Source organism: Triturus cristatus, chromosome 2_1 (assembly GCF_964204655.1).
Source record: "Triturus cristatus chromosome 2_1, aTriCri1.1, whole genome shotgun sequence".
Taxonomy (NCBI): domain Eukaryota; kingdom Metazoa; phylum Chordata; class Amphibia; order Caudata; family Salamandridae; genus Triturus; species Triturus cristatus.
Window position 1 is genome coordinate 1,046,846,656 of NC_140581.1, and position 23,858 is coordinate 1,046,870,513.

At 45.0% G+C, this 23,858-nt stretch overlaps 1 protein-coding gene across 2 annotated transcripts in view; it reads right to left on the reverse strand.

The window, feature by feature from the left end:
• HERC5 (HECT and RLD domain containing E3 ubiquitin protein ligase 5) overlaps positions 1–23,858 on the reverse strand; it is a 361,249-nt gene that overhangs the window by 309,307 nt on the left and 28,084 nt on the right. For both annotated transcript variants that reach the window (XM_085635568.1, XM_085635578.1), the window contains exons 4-5: positions 20,339–20,560; positions 11,441–11,532 (exon numbers count right to left, since the gene is read on the reverse strand). In XM_085635568.1, the coding sequence (XP_085491694.1) occupies positions 11,441–11,532; positions 20,339–20,560 (314 nt within the window). The remainder of the gene's footprint in view (positions 1–11,440; positions 11,533–20,338; positions 20,561–23,858) is intronic.

The following is a 23,858-nucleotide window of genomic DNA, read 5'->3' on the forward strand; positions in this document are numbered from 1 at the left end:
GTGAGAGCACGCAACCCCTGAGCCCGCCCGCCTATTAGATGACTACCTCTGAAGGATCAGCCTTATCCTTGGCCACTCTTTGCGAATCTACCCATGCATACCCATCGACCCAGTGCCATGTCCAATGCTACAAAGAAGAGGAGCGTCCAAAAGAGAACAGGAAGCGACACACACAGGTAGGGTGGGAGTCTCTGGTCACCGACACAGGCAGCAGTATGGAGAGACATCTTTCCCAGTGCTGCCCCAGGATCTGCACCGCACACAAGGTCCAAGAAAGCGAAATCAGCCAGAGCAGGCGACCATTGCTTGAATGTTGCCTGGGTTGCCGGAGGCCGCGCACGGGACAAGGCCACCGCCCCCCTCTCAGGTCCGATACCTCCGGAACAGACCAGACCCACAGCCAGCCGATCACACGTTAAGATACTGTCCGGAGTTTCCAACTGGTCACTATCCACAGGGGCGGCCACAACACTGTCCTCTTGTGTGCGGTGTAGGAAGTCCCCGTGTAGCTGGGGACAGGCAGGGAGCAACTGTTCCAAAGCTGATGTCACCCCATCAAGCTTACTCCCCAATACCCAGGCGCCGTGAACCAAGGTGAAATGGAGGGCACCGAGAGCCTCGAGAAGATCACCATACCCCAGCACAGCTCTCGGCGCTCGCACCGCGATGCTCCTCATAGGCGCACACTTCCAATCGTGCTGCGACCCAGTGTACAGGATAGTAGACTTCGTCCTGTCAAGATGGCCGCCGGGTAGGTCCAACCCAGATTGAGACCAGGCCTCAGGGACAAGCGCCTCAGGTTCCATGTCACTGGAATCAGGGTTTCGGGGGCAGGCAAAAAATATATCCGGCGTGTAATCACGGGCAACAGTCACCCCCTCCACGGACCTGCGCCCGCGAAAATCCGAGAGCAGTCCGCTAAAGTCCGGGCTAGTTACGGGCGGCGGCCGGGCGGCTCGCCGGCGAAGGCAGAGACAATCACCGGGGAATCTTGGATTAGTCACCTCGGGCATGCACTCGTTCCGCTACGCTTAGTGGTAGGAACGACCACGGCGAAATGGAGGCCGATATTCACACCGCTCCGGCTAGGCCGACTCCACCCAGTCATCAAAGGCCGCTGTTGTTGAACTGCCGCCCGGCCCTGTTGTCCACTCGAGGTCCCGGTTCCAGGGTTGCACAGGCCGCAAACTTCAACTGGACATTTCTCCGGCGATACCGCCGCCAGAAACTTCGGAGTCACACGATCGGTTGCCGCTATCCTTCACCAACACGGGCATATAGCGCAGGCTAAGGATCTCATGCAGGATATATGTACGGGATGCGGAGGTTCACAGAGCCGGGAGCCTACGCTGCCGTCCCGGTCGCCATCTTGGCTCCTCCTGAGCCATATTTATTAAAGGGTTGCATCGCTTTTGCACCATGTAACAGGGTGCACATGTGACGCAACCCTAAAATGCAATTTAGCAAGCCATGCAAGGCCACTTTGCGTGGCCCCGAGTGGCATCGCTGCATTGCGTTACTCTGCCCCAGGAGGATGTTCTATGGGCGTTGAGTGGATGTTGCCATGCAACACCCATGGATTTTGACACATTCTCAGATTTACCATTACTGTTAGACTTGGGAATGTGCCAAAATACTACGCTTTCCCAGGTGAGGCTTAACAAAGATAAGGAATATGCTGCTTACCAGTATACATCTGTTCTTGGCATTAGAGCGGCAGATCTATACACTGTGCATAGATCGCCATCTGGTGTTGGGTCCGGATGTTTGCAGTTTGTTTTTCCTCTTGGAAAGTCTTTGGAAGTCACGAGGTTGGTGACTCCTCCTTTGGTTCGTATTGCGCATGGGCTTCGGCTCCATCCTCAGATTGTTTTTCGCCAGCAGGGAAAGATGGAGCGTAGTAATAACAGTAAAGAAACCCATGTGTGTTGTATCTAAATAAGATAGACTGGAACGGATACAGGTAGCCGGGGAGGCGGGTGGGCGTGTATAGATCTGCAGCTCTACATGCCAAGAACAGATGCATACTGGTAAGTAGCATATTCCGTTCGAGGCATATGAGCGGCAGATTATACACTGTGCATAGACTATATAGCAGTACCCAACCCTAGTGGCGACCACCGGCATCCGTTGCAGTTGTTTGGAACAGTGTTTTTAGTACAGCCTGGCCCACACTAGCTTGTTGCTTGGTTTGCACATCTACACATTAATGTTTTGTGAAAGTGTGCGGTGTTGACCATGTCGCTGCTTTGCAGATGTCATCTAGTGGTATGTTTCCTAGAAATGCCATAGAAGCCCCTATCTTCCTTGTAGAGTGGGCTTTAGGGGGAACAGATAGCGTTTGTTTTGCTTTGTGGTAGCAAATCTGTATGCATTTTACAATCCACCTAGCTATCCCTGATATTGAAATAGGGTTGCCTTTATGTGGTGGAGAGAAAGAGACAAATAGCGGTTTGGTTTTTCTGAAAGGTTGTGTTCTTTGGATGTAGTAAAGTAAGGCCCTCTTAACATCCAGTGTGTGTAAAGCCCTTTCCGCAACGGTTTGAGGTGGTGAGGAAAAGACTGGTAATTCTACCAACTGGTTTAGATGGAAGGGAGAAATTACTTTGGGTAGAAATTTTGGGTTGGTGCGGAGTACAACCTTGTTCTGATGCATTTGAAGAAAAGGTTCCTGTATGGTGAGTGCTTGTATTTCACTAACCCTTCTAAGGGAAGTGATGGCCACTAGGAATGCTGTTTTCCATGTGAGAAATTGCAGCTCACATTTATGTAATGGTTCGAAAGGGGGTCCCATTAGCCTTATGAGAACTATATTCAAGTTCCAGACAGGTGAGGGTGGTACTCTGGGTGGAATTCATCTTTTGAGGTCTTCCATAAAAGCTTTGATGGCAGGCACCCTGAAAAGTGATAGGTGCTGCCTGTTCTGTAAGTAGGCAGCAATTGCTGCGAGGTGTAACCGAATGGATGTATATGCTAGGTTACACCTTTGTAGATGGAGCAAGTAACATATGATGTGCTGTATGGACGCATTTAGAGGATTGATTGTGTTGTTGTGGCAGTAAACAACAAATCTTTTCCACTTTGCAGCATAGTATGCCCTAGTAGTAGGGCGTCTAGCTTCCCTGATAATATTCATGCAATCAGGGGGAAGGTTAAGGTATCCGAATTCTAGGACCTCAGGAGCCAGATCGCAAGGTTGAGCTGAGCTGGGTCCGGGTGCCTGATCTCTCCATGGTTCTGGGTTAGGAGGCATGGTGAGAGGTGTAGCTTTTAGTGTGGTACTACCGAGAGTTCCAGCAGTGTGGTGTACCACGGTTGTCTGGCCCATGTTGGAGCTACTAGGATCAGTGTTAAGGAATGCTGTTGTAGCTTTCGCACCACTAATGGAATTAGTGGGAGAGGTGGAAAAGCGTATGCAACTTTGTTTGACCAGTTCATCCATATCGCATTGCCTTTGGACAATGGGTGTGGATATCTGGCGGCTAAGCTTGGGAATTTTTTGTTTTCGTGGGTGGCGAATAGGTCTATGTGTGGATGCCCCCACTTCTGAAAGAACGGGTGAAGAACCTGTGGGTGAAGTTCCCATTCGTGAATTTGTTGCGTTTGTCTGCTGAGCAGATCTGCCATGGTGTTTTGGACTCCTGGGACATGTTGGGCCAGGAGAAAGATTTTCTGTGGAATTGCCCATCTCCATATGATCTGTGCTAATTGAGAGAGCTGTGGAGAGTGTGTGCCCCCCTGTTTTTGAATGTAGTACATGGCAGTCATGTTGTCTGTGCGAATGAGGACTGCTTTGCCTGAAATCTGCGTCTGGAAGGATTTTAGGGCTAGGAAGATTGCCAGTAACTCCAAATGGTTGATGTGGAGTAACTTCTGTTGCGACGTCCATGCACCCTGTACTGTGAGATGTAACAGATGAGCTCCCCAGCCGGAGAGCGATGCGTCTGTTGTCAGGATTATTTGTGGAACCGGGTCCAGGAACGGTCGACATCTGGAAAGGTTTGTGGTGTTCCACCACTGCAGAGAGCGATGGGTTCGACCATCTACCAACACCAGATCTGTCAGTTGCCCCTGGACCTGGTTCCACTGGCGCGCTAAGCACTCTTGGAGTGGACGCATCTGGAGTCTTGCATGGGGCACTATGAAAATGCGAGAGGCCATCATCCCTATCAGTTGCATAAACACTCTTGCTGGGAGAGAGTGTTGAAATGTGAATTTCTGACACAGAGCCTGTATGTTTGCAATCCTGGCAGGATTGGGATAGGCTATGGCTTTTGAGGTATCTATGGTAGCACCGAGGTATTGTTTTGTGTGTGATGGTACCAGGTGGGACTTTTGATGGTTCACTGTGAAACCTAGCTGGTGAAGCAGTTGGATTGTAGCGGCGGTGTGTTGCACACATTGTTCGTAGGACGTGGCTTTTATTAGCCAATCGTCCAAGTATGGGAAGACGTGAATGTGCTGTCTCCTGAGGTGTGCAGCCACTACTGCTAGGCACTTGGTGAATACCCTTGGTGCTGTTGTTACCCCGAACGGGAGCACCTTGAACTGGTAGTGTTGCCCGTCCACCACAAATCTGAGGTACTTTCTGTGAGCCTGGTGTACTGGGATGTGAAAGTATGCGTCTTTCAAGTTCAGAGTGGTGAGAAAGTCGTTCTGGGAGAGGAGTGGAAGAACCTGTTGAAGGGTTACCATGTGAAAATGGTCTGAATGTATGTAAGTATTTAGAGGTCTGAGATCTAGGATAGGTCGTAGAGTCTCGTCTCTCTTTGGAATCAGAAAGTACAGGGAGTAGACCCGTAAATTTTGTTGATTTATGGGGACCTGTTCTATGGCTTGTTTTTGCAGGAGGGAGATTTCCTCCTGTTTTAATAACGTAGCATGTTCTTGAGACATAGGGCGTTGCCTGGGTGGAATGTTTGGGGGGGGTAGATGTTAATTCTAGGCAATACCCTGAATGAATAATTTGGGTCACCCATCTGTCTGAGGTGATTGTCTCCCAGACGTGAAGGAAATGTTGTATTCTGCCCCCGACCGGAGTGGAATGGTCTGGAGGGAGCGTGGGAAAGTCATTGGGTAGGCGGTGTGGCAGAGCGGGCGGTATTTGTCTTGCCTCTGCCCTTATTATTATTGCCTCTGTATCCGCCTCTTTGATAACCCTCTGTGAAGGTAGATTGAGGAGGGGATTTGTATGACGTGGATGCACTATCCGAGGAGTAGCCCCTGCCCGTGCCCCGAAAGGAAGAGCGGCGAAAAGAGCGCCTAGGAGTGTGTGACTGTAGGGCTCCCATGGATTTCGCCGTGTCAGTATCTTTTTTCATCTTTTCGAGGGCTTCATCAACTTTTGGGCCAAATAGATGATCTTGGTCGAATGGGTGGTTCAATATAGAGGCTTGTACCTCAGGTCTAAATCCTGAAACTCGGAGCGAGGCATGGCGACGGAGAAGGACACTGGTGTTTATGGCCCTGGAGGCTGTATCTGCTGCATCTAGGGCACAGCGAATAGAGGTATTAGTTATTGTTTTTCCCTCTTGGATCAATTCATTAGCCCTATTCCTGCATTTTTCAGGGAGATGGTGCATGATGGTCTCTAACTCATCATAATGCGCCCTGTCGTATCTGGCCAATAGCGCTTGCGTGTTGGCGATACGCCATATATTGGCGGCTTGTGACGCAGTGCGCTTCCCTGACGCGTCTAGGAGCTTGGACTCTTTGTCAGGTGGTGGTGCTTCGCCTGACGCCTGAGAATTTGAGCGCTTCCTAGCTGTAGATACCACTAGGGAGTCCAATGGTGCAGGGCCTTTAATGTATGAAGGGTCTGTGTTTTTTTTCTCTATACGGGGGTTTAGGACCCTGGCCCTGACTGGGTCTTTAAAAACCTCCGGTGCATGTTTGATTACTCCCTTTAACATAGGTAGAATGGCAGTAGACCTATGTGCATTATCGAAGGTGTCTAGGAGAAAATCTTCCTCCACTGGGTCAGTATGTAACTCCACCCCGTGGTAGTGTGCCGCCCTTTGTAGTAGGTGGTGAAAGCCTAACGAATCTTCAGGTGGGGATGGCCTAGATGGGTGAAGGTCATCCTGTGGGACATCTGGGATGTCCGGATTGTTATAGTCGTCCCATGGGTCTGGAGATCCAGTAGGGGTGGGGTCTTGTGGCACATCTGCTGGATCATAATAAGGGTCTCCTAAATCATCTGGGACAGGAGACAAGGTTGGGGAACGATGAGGCATGGGTGGAGAGGGTGGAGGTGGGGAGGGTGGAGGAGGTGGAGGAGGTGGGGAAGGCACTCTGAAAGGGGAGGTAGCAGTGTCTTTCCTCTTTGGAGGTGGAGGTGGAGCTGGTTTGTCCAAGTGTCTCTTTTTTGAAGACAATGCCAAATGTCCAGTTTTTGGATCCTTGGAGAGTGTCTTTTGCAGAGGATCCGGTGTAAAGAGTTCTTGCGACACTGGTTGTTCGGTCGGCGCCGAAGTTTTCGGGGCCGACGGCTTTTTAGGTTTGTCTAAGCAGTGCTTCTTGGGGACCTCCGATTTTTTGGTCGGTGCCGAAGAAGGCTTCGGCACGGAAGTGTCGGTGCCGAGGGCCTTGTGATGTTTGGTCGGCACCGGAAGGGCAGGTTTCGACACCGAAGGCTTTGGTGCTGGGTTCGGTGTGGAGGTGGAGGCCGATCTTTTCTTCGGTGCCGAAGGGTGTTTTTTGGTACCGGTGGTCGGCTGGCTCGAGCCCGAGCTGCCGGAAGGCTTAATAGGCTTCTTTACCGGGCCCGAAAGTAGGGTGTGAGAAGCAGTATCCTTGGTCTTGCCTAGGCCCGAAGGCGAAGGTGTGACCGAAGCCTTTTTGGGTATCGGCGTGGGTGTGGGAGGGGGTATTGTACTCACGACCCTCTGCGCCGGGGTGATGTCCTCCACATCTGAGTTGTCGGCCTCGGAAGCACTGACAAGGTCGTCATCCTCTTCTTCGATGTTCTGCTGTCCCGGAGCTTCGACGTCGTCCCCGAAGATTTCGACTGGAGCGGAGGTCGAGGAGTGCGCCATGTTGCGTCTAGCCCGTCGATCTCGAATAGTCTTTTTAGAGCGAAAAGACTTGCAGGCGGGACAGTCTCGGGCCTCGTGTTCAGGGGAGATGCAGAGGTTGCACACCTCATGAAGATCGGTGTGGGGAAACTTGGACCCACATCGAGGGCACTTCTTGAAGGGAGTTCTTTCCATCAGCCGAGACCAGAGCCGGAATAGGCCCGAAGGCCGCCGTCGATGACCGGAATCGAAGAAGTGCCAAAGAGAAGGTGATTAAGATGTTTTATTATCTGAAGGATCTCGATGAGCGAGGATTTTTGCGTCAATCGTTGAACTGGAAAAGTTCGGAACCGGAGCGCGAAGTATTACATCCGAGCCCGATGGCGGAAAAAAACAATCTGAGGATGGAGCCGAAGCCCATGCGCAATACGAACCAAAGGAGGAGTCACCAACCTCGTGACTTCCAAAGACTTTCCAAGAGGAAAAACAAACTGCAAACATCTGGGCCCAACACCAGATGGCGATCTATGCACAGTGTATAATCTGCAGCTCATATGCCTTGAACATATCTTTATTTCTCAAGTTAGCTCCTCTTTCTATGTGTGCATTCTGCAGCACACAAAGAAAGAAAGAAATGTGTCAGGGGATTGTTTTTGTGCAGGAAGTTGCCCCTTTCTGCACAAAACGAACCCTGTTTACAGACACCCTTCACAATGGTACAAGGGCGCCTGCATTGGCGCTAGGCCAGCATTAAGAAAAGGTTGGCTGTGCCCTATTGTGATAAATACGACACAATCCTGCCCTTTCCCTATAACGCAGAGCAGAGCAGCAAGGTGACTTGCTGTGCTGCGTTACTTTTTGATAAATATGGCCCCAACTTGCACAGTGCATGTCATATTTATTCCTAAGCATACCTGCACCTTCTTCAAACAGGGCTGCAGAGCAACTGCAATCCACCCAGGTACACTTTTTCACAATCTCAAAAGCATACCTTTACACCCCCATTCCATGGTGAGAATAGGAGTGGTGGGTAGCAAACAAAATGTTTGTCACTTATAGAGTTTACTGTATCCTTTTCACAGAGTAGTAAAACACTGCAATAAAAAAATAAAGATAAAACGGACCTGGGCAGCTGAACTCTATCCTGGTTTCCGCTCCATAGTTGTTAAAAGCTCACTCAGGCTGATTTCAACTGTCCCAGGTCTCCACAACCCTCAATAAAATGAAGGCGAATGAGGTCTGGGATATGTAGCTCACTAGCGAGCTTGCAGTTGAGAAGTGGACACCAGGTCAGCTATGATCTGCCTGGTAATCCCTGACCATTATTATTTTGATGGTAAAAGAGGAGATGCATCTAAAGGACTGGACAATGTGTAGCTCTACCTAATTTCCATCTTGACTGCTAGGGAAAAGAGTGAGCCACGGGGCCACCTTGCACAAAATACACACATAAAGTTGTCAAATTCCTCTTTAACAGCGGGTTCCTCTTTGGGTAAAAAGCTACTAAGGGCATACAAAAATCTACTTAGCAGCTTTTGATTGAAGATGATGACTAAATGTAGGTGTAGATAAGCAAGGCACAAAAACCACCCTGAACCAGCACAGATCTTTCAGAAGTGTAAATCCAGGTAGGAAACCAGCTACAAAACACAACAAATGTCAGGGACAAAAATGATAGCAAGTAGGCGATCGATGCATCAATAAATTAATGGAACAAAATGTGTTGCAATGAATCCTTCACTTATCCATGCTTCCTTACTTTTGGTCTAGCTGGGAAATTACATCACAGGCAAAGGTTTAGCTCTATTTTGGATGGGGAACTTCAGACAACAATTATTGGAAACACCACCATCTTGGGAAGTGCTATAAATATATGTGTAAGCACGCAACAAATTCCAAGATACAGCGTCTTTCAGGTGTAAGAAGAATCCCACATTTTATATCCTTCTTCCACTGCGGGCCTCAACCACCTCCCTCCCTGATCAACAAGTCTCACAGCATTCCTACGGTTGACTGTGACCATGCAAATGTCAACATGGTCTGGGCGACGAAGGGAGACAAGCAATCTTGTGTGCTGACATATGCTACCTGACCAAGCACTAGGTGCAGAACTCAGGGAGTTGCTGGCTTCTCATAACTGTACCCCACTGCTTCTACTCCTGCAAAAACAGCAAAGTGATGGAACGAAGTTACAATGAATCTCAGCCACTGGTGAGCGCTTTGGGCCGTAGCCTAGACCATCGTTTTTTGACAACTATGCCACTCCACAATTGTAGTTCCTGGCATAGATGTAACAGTGCCAGTCACTCACTGCTCTGTTGCACTTACAGACATGACATCACAATTACAGAAATGGCATCCAGGCAGCTCTGAGCTCCACTGTGATCACTTAAAAAAAACTATTAGAATCCCACCAAATACTCTTTACCTACACTTGATGAAGGGGTATACAACTCTTTAACTCATTCAGTAATGCTAGAAGGATCATTAAAACTATGTGACAATTCATACTCATGGTTGAGAGTTAGGTGAGAAGGGGACAGACATAATTGTCATGCCACTTGGGCAAGGAATGGAGGGTCAAATTAATGTATTGGCAAATTTCCTCCCTTCTGCCAAGTCAAGGCTGGGGGGAAATAACATGCACCAAGGCCAGAGTGGGCAAAAAACGCAAGGTGCATCTCCAGCCCCCTACAGGGAGGAGCAGACAGACCATCACCAAACTTTGTCGAAAGAGAGGGAGGGATGAGGAAAAAGTCCTAAAGCAGTGGCTGACAAAACAAATCTGCCTGGCCCTTGGTGATGCCAGGAAGATTATTATTAAATGCTGGCTCTAGCAGGGCCTCCCTGGTTATTGCCAGGCTGGTGGGGGGAAGGCCCCTTTTCTTTTTGGATCCACCCCTGAACTGTTGTACATTCTCAGGAGAGATATCCATAGGGATCACTCACTTTTGCATAACAAAGTGCAAGCTCTCCCGAAAGATGTTTTTTACTCCCAATATTAGTGCACGTCAGAGGTTTTTTAAGAAAGTATTGTACATTCCTCAGTGTACACCAATTTTTACTGGTCTAGCATGTAAGTGACAGCTATACATCTGATCAGTGTTGTTTTCCTTGTTTTGATTTGTTAACGCATCGTTATGTCGCAATGACATGAGAGGGAAATGAGATGACTCTCCCTCTGAAAATGTTTGATGCAAATTGGGTAAGAACAGCAAACTTAGTAGTAATTAAAAAATGGGATTTTATAAGGAGGACTGTGGTGCCCCTAACTAATGAGGCGCAAATGCTGCCTCGGTAATTCATTTCTATTATTTACATGTATGAAAGAGTATAACATGCGGATTTTTACCACATCAGTTCCAAATCTTTCCATCTGCTCTCACAGTCAGAAAATACTGTCAGGATCACTCCTAAAACAGTATGGGTTGGCTAGTGTTAGAAATTAGCCATTCAAGTGTCAGTAAATTCTTATTTCGTTTTGTCCTTTATCTGAAGCTGCCTATGGCACAAAAATATGAAGATCAAGTAATGTCAAAAACACTCCCAGTTTATCACAGCAAGTTCACATGCCTAAAATATGGGGAAGATCTGTATTTTGGGATCAAGAGTTGGCCAAGTACTCCTGCAGAATAAACACTGCTTTTATCTTTGGGGCTATCTATCGTACAACTAAATTTACAACCTGTAATAAACATGTTCTCTCTTTGCACATGCATACCTGTGTCTCAGTTCTATCTTTAAGGTGAATGCTTTCCACTTCATTTGTGACACTGGTTCCTATTATCACCGGATTTGCTCACTACTCACATACTCTCTCTGGGCTTTCTCTACAGTTTACAGTCTATATTTCCTCAAAGACCATGGAACAGTTTTAAAAGATTCACATAAAAATTTCTGAAGTGGGACTGTAATTCACCCTAAAAATGTAAACTTTTCGCCTCAGATGTTTTCTATTAAATGTCCTTTTAAAAGACATGCAATGACATTTTTCTTAACTGAGGCCCTGCCAACAATGGTCTTACAACCCACTGTTTTTGCTCTCTGGTCTTGTTTCTAAGTATCAAGATATTACCACTTTGAGGAGAATAGAGATATGATTTTCACAGACACTTTCAGTACAATACTGTACTAGATAAAGGATAGTGAAGCCACTCTATGAGGGATTTCGCCTCTGCAAGGGAAAAGAAACTCAAAACTGAACACAGCGAGGAAAAATATTTTGACCCATTATCTGTCATATAACTTAATTATCATCTATATGAAAATATATTCCATCATTTAACCCCTAAAGACTCACTTACGTTGGTGTTGAGATGATACAGAATTTCAACACAGCAAACTGATAGGCTACTACACAGCATGTAGAATCGAGATATGCACTCTATGTTTCTCATAAAAACAGTTTTGATAAATACACATACCTTTGACAAAGCAGCAGTGTGCTCATTACCACAGGCGACAAATTCCAGTCTTTTGTTCCACAGCGCTTTTACCCGAGTTGGCAAATATCGGTCTACAAAACAGAAAATTCAAAAACATGGACTAATTTAATGACACACTGGATTTCAGAGTAACAATATCTAAAATCTTCACATAAGCATTATCTTACACTTTAAATATTAAAGGTACAAATAATCAAGCTCTTGTTACTCATGACTTATATATATATATATATATATATATATATATATATATATATATATATATATATATCCAAACGAAAAGCTGCTCCCAGCATTGAGGCGCCTCACACTTCGTGCATCTTTTGCCATTTATTAGCGATTTTCACAAGGTCACAACTGCGTGCATAACAACACCAAATTTTCAAGCCTTTAAATCCATACGCGTTTCGGGAGTTCATCTCCCTTTTTCACTGGTGCAGGCATCTTTTGGGAGACAGCAACAATGTTCTCTGCGCAACTGCGCAGGTTTTAAGTTCCGCCCGAATGGGCGTGAGTAACAGTTGCATGCTGGTAGACAGAGTTCTACATTAATCCATTCATAGTGGAGTGGAGTACATAAAACAACTACCCACTGTGGATTTGATTTATGTAGGGAAATGACAGCGATTTCACTATGAATGGATTAATGTAGAACTCTGTCTACCAGCATGCAACTGTTACTCACGCCCATTCGGGCGCAGTTGCGCAGAGAACATTGTTGCTGTCTCCCAAAAGATGCCTGCACCAGTGAAAAAGGGAGATGAACTCCCGAAACGCGTATGGATTTAAAGGCTTGAAAATTTGGTGTTGTTATGCACGCAGTTGTGACCTTGTGAAAATCGCTAATAAATGGCAACAGATGCACGAAGTGTGAGGCGCCTCAATGCTGGGAGCAGCTTTTCGTTTGGATATATATATATATATATATATATATATATATATATATATATATATATATATATATTACCTACTGGCGGTCGCCAGTAGGTAGTTATAGTTAGGACCCTCTTACCATAGGAAATCCGCAACATTCTATTTTGAATAACTTTGGCGCCGGTCGACGAATCCTCGCCAAATTTTCAAAATAGGTGGGGCGCTGCGCTCCGCTCCTACCCTGAAAGTCTCGGGGGGATTCGTCAAGCGGGGGCTGAGATAAAAGGAGGTTCCCAAAACGCGTTTTTCCCATGCATTTTTCCATAGGACCTTTAGACACAGCTACAGCCCGAACGGCTGAACAGAGTTCCTTGAAATTTGGCAGAGAGGTAGTCCTCAGGTCAAGGAAGTGCCTTTTGTAGGTTTGGTGTAAATCTGTTCAGTAGATTCTGATAAAATAGCCTTTAAATCAATATATATATCTGAGCCAGCTTACGGTGCGCTTACGGTGCGCTTACCGTACGCGTACGGTGAAGTGCGCGAGCGCGATTCTGATTGGCTGATAGATCTTAGTAAACATTCGAATCGGTCGAAACCAGGAAGCGGCGGCCGCCATTTTCTCTCTCGCACTCTGAGTGGGGATTAAAAAACAAAGGACAAAAACATGTAAAGGGGCTGTTTAGACAGCTCCTAAGCACCTAGCCATGTTGGGGGAGTCCCCAAAGATCCCCCAAGGCCAAAAACGGAATTTTAATTTTTTCGATAATTTCGCCGATTACGCTTACCGTACGCGTACGGTAAAAAGTTTTTTTAAAAAAAATTATCCATACTCTCCCCACCCCATGTGCAAATGGTGCCCGAAGGGCACCATTTGTGCATGGCATATACCAGATGTGAAAAATTAAAATATTACCTTTCACAACGAAGCGCATCATATGTCCTCCATGTGCGCACGGTGCGCGAAGCGCATCGTGCGTACATGGCCCATCTAGCGTAACGTGGGCACGCGGTGCGCGTAGCGCACCGCGTGCCCACCGTGCGTGCACGGCACTAACTGCGTAAAGTGGGCGCGCGGTGCGCGAAGCGCACCGCGTGCTCACTGTGCGCACACGGTGCGCGAAGCGCACCGTGCGCGCACTAAACGAACTGCGTTAAGTGGGCGCGCACGCCACCCACGAATGGCGTAAAGTAACTTAGCATTTAAAAAAACGTACAAATTCACTGAAAAAACCATAGGTTTCACACACGTTATAGTTAGGAATTAGCATTTAAAAAACCTTGCAAATTCACTGAAAAAACCATAGGTTTCACACATGTTATAGTTAGCGGAAATTTTACTGATAAAAAACCAATGAAATTCCCCCGTTATAGTTAGTGAAGGCAACTATAACTCACGCGACCGCAATCTTCTGCTGATGACATATGTGTCTTTATGAAAAAAAAATATTTGTAATATATGTATAGCTAAAAATTTATGGAAGAAGACATGGGCAAATAAGTGTCTAAATACAGTATTAGCATCAGCAGAGGATTGCGGTCGCGTGAGTTATAGTTGCCTGCACTAACTATAACGGGGGAATTTCATTGGTTTTTTATCAGTAAAATTTCCGCTAACTATAACATGTGTGAAACCTATGGTTTTTTCAGTGAATATATATATATATATATATATTACCTACTGGCGATAGCCAGTAGGTAGTTATAGTTAGGACCACGTTTCCATAGGAAAACCTCAACATTCTATTTTGAATAACTTTGGCGCCGGTCGACGAATCCTCGCAAATTTTTCAAAATAGGTGGGGCGCTACGCTCCGCTCCTACCCTGAAAGTCTCGGGGGGATCCGTCAAGCGGGGGCTGAGATAAAAGGGGGGTCCCAAAACGCGTTTTTCCCATGCATTTTTCCATAGGACCTTTAGAACGAGCTACAGCCCGAACGGCTGAACAGAATTACTCAAAATTTGGCAGAGAGGTAGTCCCTAGGTCAAGGAAGTGCCTTTTGTAGGTTTGGTGTAAATCTGTTCAGTAGATTCTGAGAAAATAGCCTTTAAATCAATATATATATCTGAGCCAGCTTACGGTACGCTTACCGTACGCTTACGGTAAGCGTACGGTAGCGTGCGCGAGCGCGATTCTGATTGGCTCTTAGATCTTAGTAAACATTCGAATCGGCCGAAACCAGGAAGCGGCGGCCGCCATTTTGTCTCTCGCACTGAGAGTGATTTTTAAAATATCAAGCCCAAAAACATGTAAAGGGGCTGTTTTGACAACTCCCTCCCACATAGTCATGTTGAGGGAGTCCCCAAACATCCCCCAAGTGCAAAAACGGTTTTATTTTTTTTTCGGAAATTTCGCGGGGTACGCTTACCGTACGCTTACCGTAAGCGTACGGTAAAAAAATAAAAATAAAAAAAACACTATCCACACTTACCCCACCCCCTGTGCTTTTGGTGGCCGAAGGCCACCAAAAGCACAGGGCTTATGTTAAGGGCAAAAAACACTATCCACACTTACCCCACCCCCTGTGCTTTTGGTGGCCGAAGGCCACCAAATGTACAGGGCTTATTAAAAGGGAAAAAAACTTAGCATTTAAAAAACCGTACTAATTCACTGAAAAAACCATAGGTTTCACACACGTTATAGTTAGGAATTAGCATTTAAAAAACCTTGCAAATTCACTGAAAAAACCATAGGTTTCACACATGTTATAGTTAGCGGAAATTTTACTGATAAAAAACCAGTGAAATTCCCCCGTTATAGTTAGCGCAGGCAACTATAACTCACGCGACTGCAATCTTCTGCTGATGACATATGTGTCTTTATGAAAAAAAAATATTTGTAATATATGTATAGCTAAAAATGTATGGAAGAAGACATGGGCAAATAAGTGTCTAAATACAGTATTAGCATCAGCAGAAGATTGCAGTCGCGTGAGTTATAGTTGCCTGCGCTAACTATAACGGGGGAATTTCACTGGTTTTTTATCAGTAAAATTTCCGCTAACTATAACATGTGTGAAACCTATGGTTTTTTCAGTGAATATATATATATATATATATATATATATATACTTTTTTTTTTTTTCCGGCTAACAACCCATAAATGTTTACAGGATAAAAAATACACTGAATGTTACTGTCAATAAAAACAAGTCATGCAGATTCATTCATTAATGTGTTAAAAGTCAATGATTGTTAAAATTGGTTGGATGAGTTAATTACAGTTATTAACACTACTATATACATACATGTTTTCCCTGGAGCAGAGAAGAGAAAGGGTTTTGTAATCATGTGTTTCAGCAATAGGGAAGCTGTTGCTAAGCATGTAAAAAACCAGTAGCTATACTGGGATATTAAAATGTTAAAACAAAAATAAAGAGACACAACTCTGTGTAGGCCTACTAAAGGTTTTCCATGCAGGTTTAGAGTTAGTGTCTGAGTTGAAAATTATCTAGGGCCTTCTAGGGCCTTCCTCCTCTGGTTCCAGGCAGAGAGTAAGTAGCGCGATATCCCAAAGCCTAGGATCTCCCTAGTATCACTCTTAAGGAGCCTCACTGCTTCTTGACAATGTCTCACTCCCATGATTTTTAATGCTGCTACCAGCCATTTTTTCCGTGCATTCCTATATTGAGGACAGAGGAGGATGAAATGCTCTTCTGATTCCACTGTATTGGGGAGTTTGGGCAAAATTTTGAGTTTAATTGTGCCCTGTCCCATTTCGAAGTATGAGTTCTCAACAGGAGTACGCCACAACTGAATTGTACATATAATCATTTAGCATAAAAAGGGTGCATTCGGTCCATATATGGCTCGAAGCCAGGTGCACATTTGTGATTCAGGAACTGACCAGTTAAGCTGCTATCCGGGTATACCACCCATGTCTGCATCACGGCTACCTCCCAGAAGCGAAGTTTTACTATTTTATGTGATGTATCTTTTATGGCCTTCAAACAGGGGGTACTATAGTCCCTATTGATGGTTAGAAGATCTTTTACGCAGTTCCTTTAGATTACCAGTTCTTTGGTGGACCACAGTCTGATCCAAAACAGCAAAGGTTTAATTAAGATTATTAAATGTATGGGATTGAGGGCTTAATCAAATTTCACTAGTTATAGGTGAGCGTGACAGAAGTTTAAAGAGGGCCCTAATGAACTTATTTTCAATTCTTGTCAGAGCCTCTGCTGCAGTGTCGCCCCAAATCTCTGCTTCATAAATCGCAGATGTGACAGTTGAAGCTCTATATACAGTGATGACTGGGGACAGAGCTCCTCCTGAGACAGCTCTATACTTTCTTACAATCGCCGAAGATTTCAGTTGAAGAGTGGCTTTACTTTTTTCCAGCTGAGGACTCCCAGGTAATCGAAATGTGGGACTTTTTCAAGGGGGGTCCCCTCTATGGTCACATTCCCTCTGTACGTTTTATGCAAATTTATGGTCATTACTTTGGATTTAGTAGGGTTAAGTTCTAAGCCTCTTTCCTCACAGAAGGTGACAAATGCATTTAGTTCTGCCTGCAACCCCATTGGTGTTTGCGAGATTAGCAAATTGTCATCCGCGAACATCAGAATGGGTGTAGGCAACCCTGCTATTTTGGGAGCATCGTGTTTACACTCCATCAATTTCTTTACTGCACCATTAATATATAAACTAAAAAGCGTAGGTGCAAGGACACACCCTTGTCTAACCCCTTCCTTGATCTGAATCCTGTCTGTCAAATCCCAAGCGGTGTTCCATCTCACCCATGCATATGTGCTTGCATGTAGGACTCTCAGTAGTCTCAGTAGGTCTGGAGGGATGCCATACCCATCCAAGACTTCACAAAGGGTTTCCTTGGGGACTAGGTAGAAAGCCGCTCTCAGGTCAATGAAAGTGACGTACAGATGGTTACGCTTCAGGGTAACATATTTCCATGTAATCACCTTGAAGCGGAGGGCCTGGTCAAAGGTACTAATCTTGGTTCTAAAACCTGCTTACGCCTCTTCCAAAATATTGTTCTGGTCTATCTATTTGTTTAGTTTAAACAGCACCTGCCTGCAAATGATTTTCTGTGTATTATCTAGCAGACTTATAGGTCTGTTATTTGAGGGGTTGGTTCTCTCTCCCTTTTTGAATATTGGCACAATGATTGCTCCATTCCATGATGGAGGAATTGGATTGCCTTTCAAGATACTATTGGATACGGCATTCAAGTACGGGGTCCAGATGTCTGGTTGGGACAGGAAAAGATCTACAGGTGTGCCATCCAACAATGGGGCTTTTTACCTTTTCTTTAGGATTACTGCTCGATAAGTTTCAGCTAGGGCAAAACAAAGATGGTCTCTTATTATGAGTAATTTGTTACTCTCTTTGAGGCTTTCTTGTTCCTCATGGGCACTAGTTTCCCCCACAAGCGGTTTGTCTAATTTGTTTTGAGTCTGATTACCCTTATACAAGCCGCTGAAGTGAGAGACCCATATTTCCGGTTTTATTACTAGTACTAAGTGCTTAGCATTTTGCGGTTTAGTAATTAGTAGTTTCCTAAAATTCTTGTGATCACCCTTCTCTAATGATTCGGTGATCAATAACCTCTGGTCCTCTTCCCATTCCCTTTCGGCTCTATATAGCGCAGTTTTATATCTGTTTCTTGCCGTTATAATTCCAGGTCTAGAGCCATTTTTAATTGCTCTCAATAAGAGGGATTTTTCCAAACGGCACGTTTTTGTGTACCAGGAGGTGGTTCTCTTCTGGGGGGGCACCTGTCCTATGTTCTATCAAGAAATACAGTCTTAGGATATCCATGAGTTCACAGTGTGTGGTAACAAAATTTATGTTGCCAATATTTGCACGATCTACCTGGGAAAGTTTGTGCACAAACTGGTTGTATAGACATGCAATCCTTATTGTGTCCATCACTAGAGCTGCCCATTTGTCATTCCTTAACTCGTTTGATGTAGCAATTAAGGGTATGGACGTTACTGGATCTAGTTTTGTATCAATAAAAGGTGCAGTGGAAAAGGTAGCGACAACCTTCATGTCACATACGTCCTGCCATAAGTCACTGTCAACTAATATACAGTCAATTCGGGAAGTACACAGGCCTCTTTTGAAGGTGAAACGGGGGCCGGGGGGTGGAGGGGGGGGGGGCCGAGGGTACGGCGGGGCAATCGGATTTCTGATGACTTCTTTTAAATGTTTGAGAAACCTGATTAAATAGCAGGTAAAACCTGAGGTGCAGTTTATTAGCAACTGTGTTGAATTTCTGCAATTTCATTTCTACATCATCAACCAATCATCAATGGTAAAATCATTTAGCCCCCATTACAAGTGGCCCGGAAAATGGACCAGTATTTCCCCATGCCCGCAATAACTGAATCCGGAAATACTGGTAACTTGGGCTAAGGGGAAAATCTTGGCTGTTACAAGTCTGAAGCTGAGGGTTCACGATGAAATGAGGAACTACTGTGGGAATCTATAATCCAGGGTCTAAGCCCCCTGATAATTACTCATTTTGTCCTGGACTTTCATCCATAGATTTTAACAGAAATTCCCAGTTGAGTCTAAACAGATCCAAAGTGTTACTGAAGAATTCATGATTCCTATCGGGCTGATAGCTGCAATTACCACCCTATTGAAATAAAGGAGCCAGTCTAGATGTTGGCAGAGGAAACTACATTGTAATGTCAATGGAGATCCCTCCCTGCCAACACAGTGGTCTGCCTGCCTGATTTAAATGCGGGCGGACCATAGGTTTGGCTACAGCGATGACTACTCTGTCACCGCTGAGGCCAAACTTCTAAGAAGATCCAACAGAGTAAGGGCTGTTTGGGATTGGCTGTATGTCCATTTGCCCATTTAGACTGGACGGACAAACAGCAGTTTTTAACTGTCTGTCACCACCAGGCAAACCTTGGCTGTAAGGGACAGTAAAAACAAAAAATGCCCCCTATTGGTATGGTAAATGACTCCCATAGTGAGGGAGGCTTATCAATTTTATTTCCAAAAAGAGAATCTTGTTTGGGAATTAAAAAAAAACAGTTTACTGGAAGGCTCCGTCATATTGAAAGAGCCCTGCACCAAACTGAGAAAAGGATTGACTGGACAGCGGTTTCAGCCAATACTTTAGAAATGACTGCCAGCTTGGCGGTCATTTCTAAACTCGTCCGACAACATGTAAATGTGATGGAGTAATTTACTCTGTCGCCCTGGTGGAGAAATGTGCCGCCCACCAATATATAAATGGGCCTCTAAGTCTCTGACAAAAATTAAAAATTAGGAAAAGACCTTTTTGAGACTGGGCCTCACACTGGAATTAGAGTAAACAGCCACCTAATGGAAGTGGGGTTCGGACAGATGTTGCACCCTGGAAATTCCCATTTATGAATCCAGGGGATGTCTCCACAAATATGGAAGGGTTTGGGTTAGAGGGGAGTAAAACCAAACCAAGAAGGAACCCCCTGAGGGAATGTCATGCCTGACACTTGATTGAGACTGACAAGACAACCGCTGTGTGTGTATAATTGCTAAATTAAAAAATGATAGAGATGGGAAAACTGGGGTCACCAATGTCTTTATTTTGTAACCTGAATTTTATGCTTCCATTTTCTGATGAGTATGGTTTAGAAGTTATGTTGGGAGAAGGAAAAGCTAGTAAAGAAATTTCTTTACAGAAATGAGGTCCTCAAACCCATTGAGAAGGCATGCAAGTCTCCATGCTCTTTGCACACTAAAAGACATATTCATGGATGGTAGCTTTAGGGCACTATTTAGTATTTATATATACTCATTCCAGTTTTTGGTTTCAATCGGTAAACAGTATTAAAATACCAGCAGGGAAATTATGTTTTAAACTTGAAACCGGTAAGCACTGATTTCAATTGTACTTTCTCCGCTTTAGCTCATGTGGGACAGAGGTTGTGTATTTCAGTGCACTGCACAGCTCAATATTCATCCAGAATTGTTTGAGATAATGATACTGAATACTGCTAAATTCCTTATCAGAAACATATGCTTCTGCTTAATTTTACTTACTTTCCATATGGCCAAGTCCCAGTTGTCCAGCAGTATTATTTCCCCAGGAATAAACAGCGCCTGTTAGAGAAAGAGCAATGCTATGAGCACTTCCTGCAGCAATCTGGGCCCATGGGCTGCCCACTAAGTGTTCCACGAGCTGTGGTGTGCTCTGACGCGACGGTTGGGATCTAAGCCCGAGCTGGCCATGAGTGTTCTCTCCCCATGTAAAAATCTCTCCACCTTAAGAGAACAAAAAAACACAGAAACCCATTAATCCCTGTGAAAGCTTACTGTAATACGTAATTTGTGCATAAAGGGATAGATGCTTAAAAAATGGCAAAGTAACAGTATGAGTACTGGAAAGTTTTCTTCTGATACCTACTAATACTGGGTCACTAACTACCAAATGTAAATTTTAAAGTTCTCTAATCCACTTCCTTTCCTTCTTTGAGATACTGTCGTTGGCATGACAGGCTCACTCATGTTCACAGTTTACAATTGTCAGACGTTCTACAGTATATTGTGGTACATTGGTAAATGTCTCAATTTTATGTCAAACGCAGTAGCTTGGCTGCTGAGTTTATACAATTATTTGTGAGTCCGGCTTCTAAGGCTTTACAAGGAACTTCCACAAAATATGACTCACTATAGTCATGAATCATCAAGTCCAATGCAGTTGTACACAACCTTACTCTTCAACACCCCAGAGCTCTACCACATATGAACTCTATGCATCTCTTTACAAAAATCTGTAAATCAAGACACCATCATATATTGAAAGAAATGATAGTTATATTGATCAATTATCATGCTTCATTTTGCATGAATTACCCCTTCTTGATGGGGGACTGGTGCACGTGACCTAAAAGGGGGCCAGAGACACTATATTTATTGTTCGTTCACCCTACAACTCAGGATGCTTATCCCTCAATGTTTCCTTACCTACTCTTGGAGCGATGGCAGGGAATAATCTCCTGTTCCCCCTCAGCATCAAAGACTAAGCAATTTCTCCCTATATTAGAATATCATGCAACAAATAAGCATACTGGAGGGGCCACACTGATAGTCATATATATATGAAAGCAGAGGCGTAGCTAGAGCTTGTGGCGCCCGGGGCTATCCCTCAGATTGCCACCCCTGGGGAGGGGGGGTTTGTTGGGGAAAAAGTACGGCGAGCACTTGAAAGAGGTCCGAGAGACACGTAGTATTGCCGCTAATAGTTACCTCGATCATGCAAGTTACATGCACATACATGACACGGTCCAAGGCTACACAGTTGAATACACCGGTGAATGGCAGTGACTGGTAGTACAAAAGAGAACACACAGACTGCATGATCTATCTGGGGACTCAGAAAAACCGCATGTGACATCGATCAGACAGCTGCGTGAATAATTACCTGGTAATCCCCTCAGCACAATGCAAACATGCACACACATGACACTGTTCAGGGATCCATCATCTACAGCTGACATTAAATGACCATTCATCATGGTCCCCCCATTAAAGCAGTGCACTTTGTGATCTGCATGGTACAAGTTCTTTGCAGCAGGCACATTAACCCTCTGTGCTACCTTTCCAGGAGTCAACCCTTCCACTAGACAAAACTCCGATCTCTCTCTAGGAAGAACATTAATCACCGAAGTTATCATGACATTTTTATTGTTTCTGGAAATTGCTGGAGGCCAGGACGAAGGCAGCAAGTGTTTTTTAAACCATAATATACTTGCAAACACTACGCACCCACCCGAAATAGGTACTCAGTTCGGTCACACCGTTCGCATCGCCCTAACCTTCTCAAGGTTCATGTGACCTCGGTGACAGAGTCACAGCAACTGTATCACTGTTGCTTTAGGGTGCGCTGCTTCGTAGGCCTGCCCACAAGACTGGAGATGAATTTCAGTATGGATTGTGGTGGACAGGCCTTCAAGGTTAACCCACAATTGACACTTCTAGGGTACACCTGCTTGTGCTAAGACATCAAACCTTCTACGGTCTAGTGGTGCCACATCCTCTTCTCTCCCCCACTGAACACCATACTTCCCCACTGAGAGAAACTCGCACTGCCTTCAGCTACAACCTAATTGTGCCCGCTATAAACACTTGGATGTGGCTCAATTCAAATTATGCACTTGATAAGAGTAATATGCTGCCTTAAAAAAAAAGTAAAAGCAACCACTCATAGGGAATGCAAAATTAAGTAAAGCACGTGAAATGTAAGCAGAAATAACATGGTTACCTTAACGATCTCTCACTCACTATTCAGAAATCAGCGAGTGGTTTTACCTGAAAAGTTAAGGACATGACTAGAGGGCCCTGAAGGGAACCGTTTCAATGTCCATTGCTTATATCCTTGCAAAACGTAAGCAGTATGGTTTAAAAAGACCACATCCATAAACACAGAGCCATGGTACACATTTTGTTTTCCAATCCACCCATCAACCAAGTATTGCAGTACCTCCAGGAATGGTACACTTTCCCACCTGGGAACAACAATGCTGTTCAAAGAAAGACGAGAAAACAAAAGTAGCGCTTCACTGGCAAACTCTGTAAAGTGATGCTGATGTATTTGTATGTAAATAAAACCAATCTGGCCACTTTGCAACCACTCTGTCTTGCTTTATTTAGTTATGTACTTATTTTTCATATTTAAATCCTTCTATTTCTCTCCATCCCGTTGATGTTTGGAATAGAAAAATGTCAGAAAAAGGGCATTTCCCGCAAGAGTGTTTTTCTTTTTTGGATCCATTTCACAGGGAAGCAACTAAATGAAAGAAGGAAAGAGGTTGTGAACCGTTTCTTCAAGTCACGGTTTTCAGTAAGTGAGGAGCAAGACAGAAAGAGAGGGAATAATAGGAAGAGGGGGGGGGGAGACAGGTGCCAGCACAAAAAAGAAGAGGACAGTGCCCGAGTCCTATTCCTTCTCTGCCCGTCCACGAAAGCAAGCCGAGCCTTGTGCCTTTGTCCTCCCCAAAATAGTGCCGCCTGGGGCCGACCGCCCCCACCGCCCCACCCTAGCTACGCCACTGCATGAAAGGTGTCAAACGTCAGCCACAAAGAAAAAATAGCATCATTGGCAATATTGGTAATTCTTGATTGTAGCTGATATTTAATGCAGAGTACAAAAACAGGGCACCAAAACCTCACTTATACAAGGGAGTGGAGTAGAATGGAGTATCGTAGAGATGCGCAGAGTGGAGTGGCGTAGAGTGGAGTAGAGTGACGTAGAGTGGAGTAGAGTGGCGTGGAGTGATGTAGCGTAGAGTGGAGTGTTTTAAAGTGTCATAGAATGCAGTGTAATGTCAGAGGGTCGTAGACTGGAGGGTCGTACAGTTGAGGGTCATGGAGAAGAGGGTCATTGAATGGTGTGGAGTGGTGCAGAGTGGCATAGAGTGTTGTAGAGAGGCTTAAAGAGTGGAGTGTCATAGAGTAAAGTGTTATAGATTGGAGTGTCATAGAGTGTCATGCAGGGTTGTAGAGTGGAGTAGCACAGAGTGGGGTAGAGTGGCGTAGAGTGGAGTGTCGTAGAGTGGCGTGA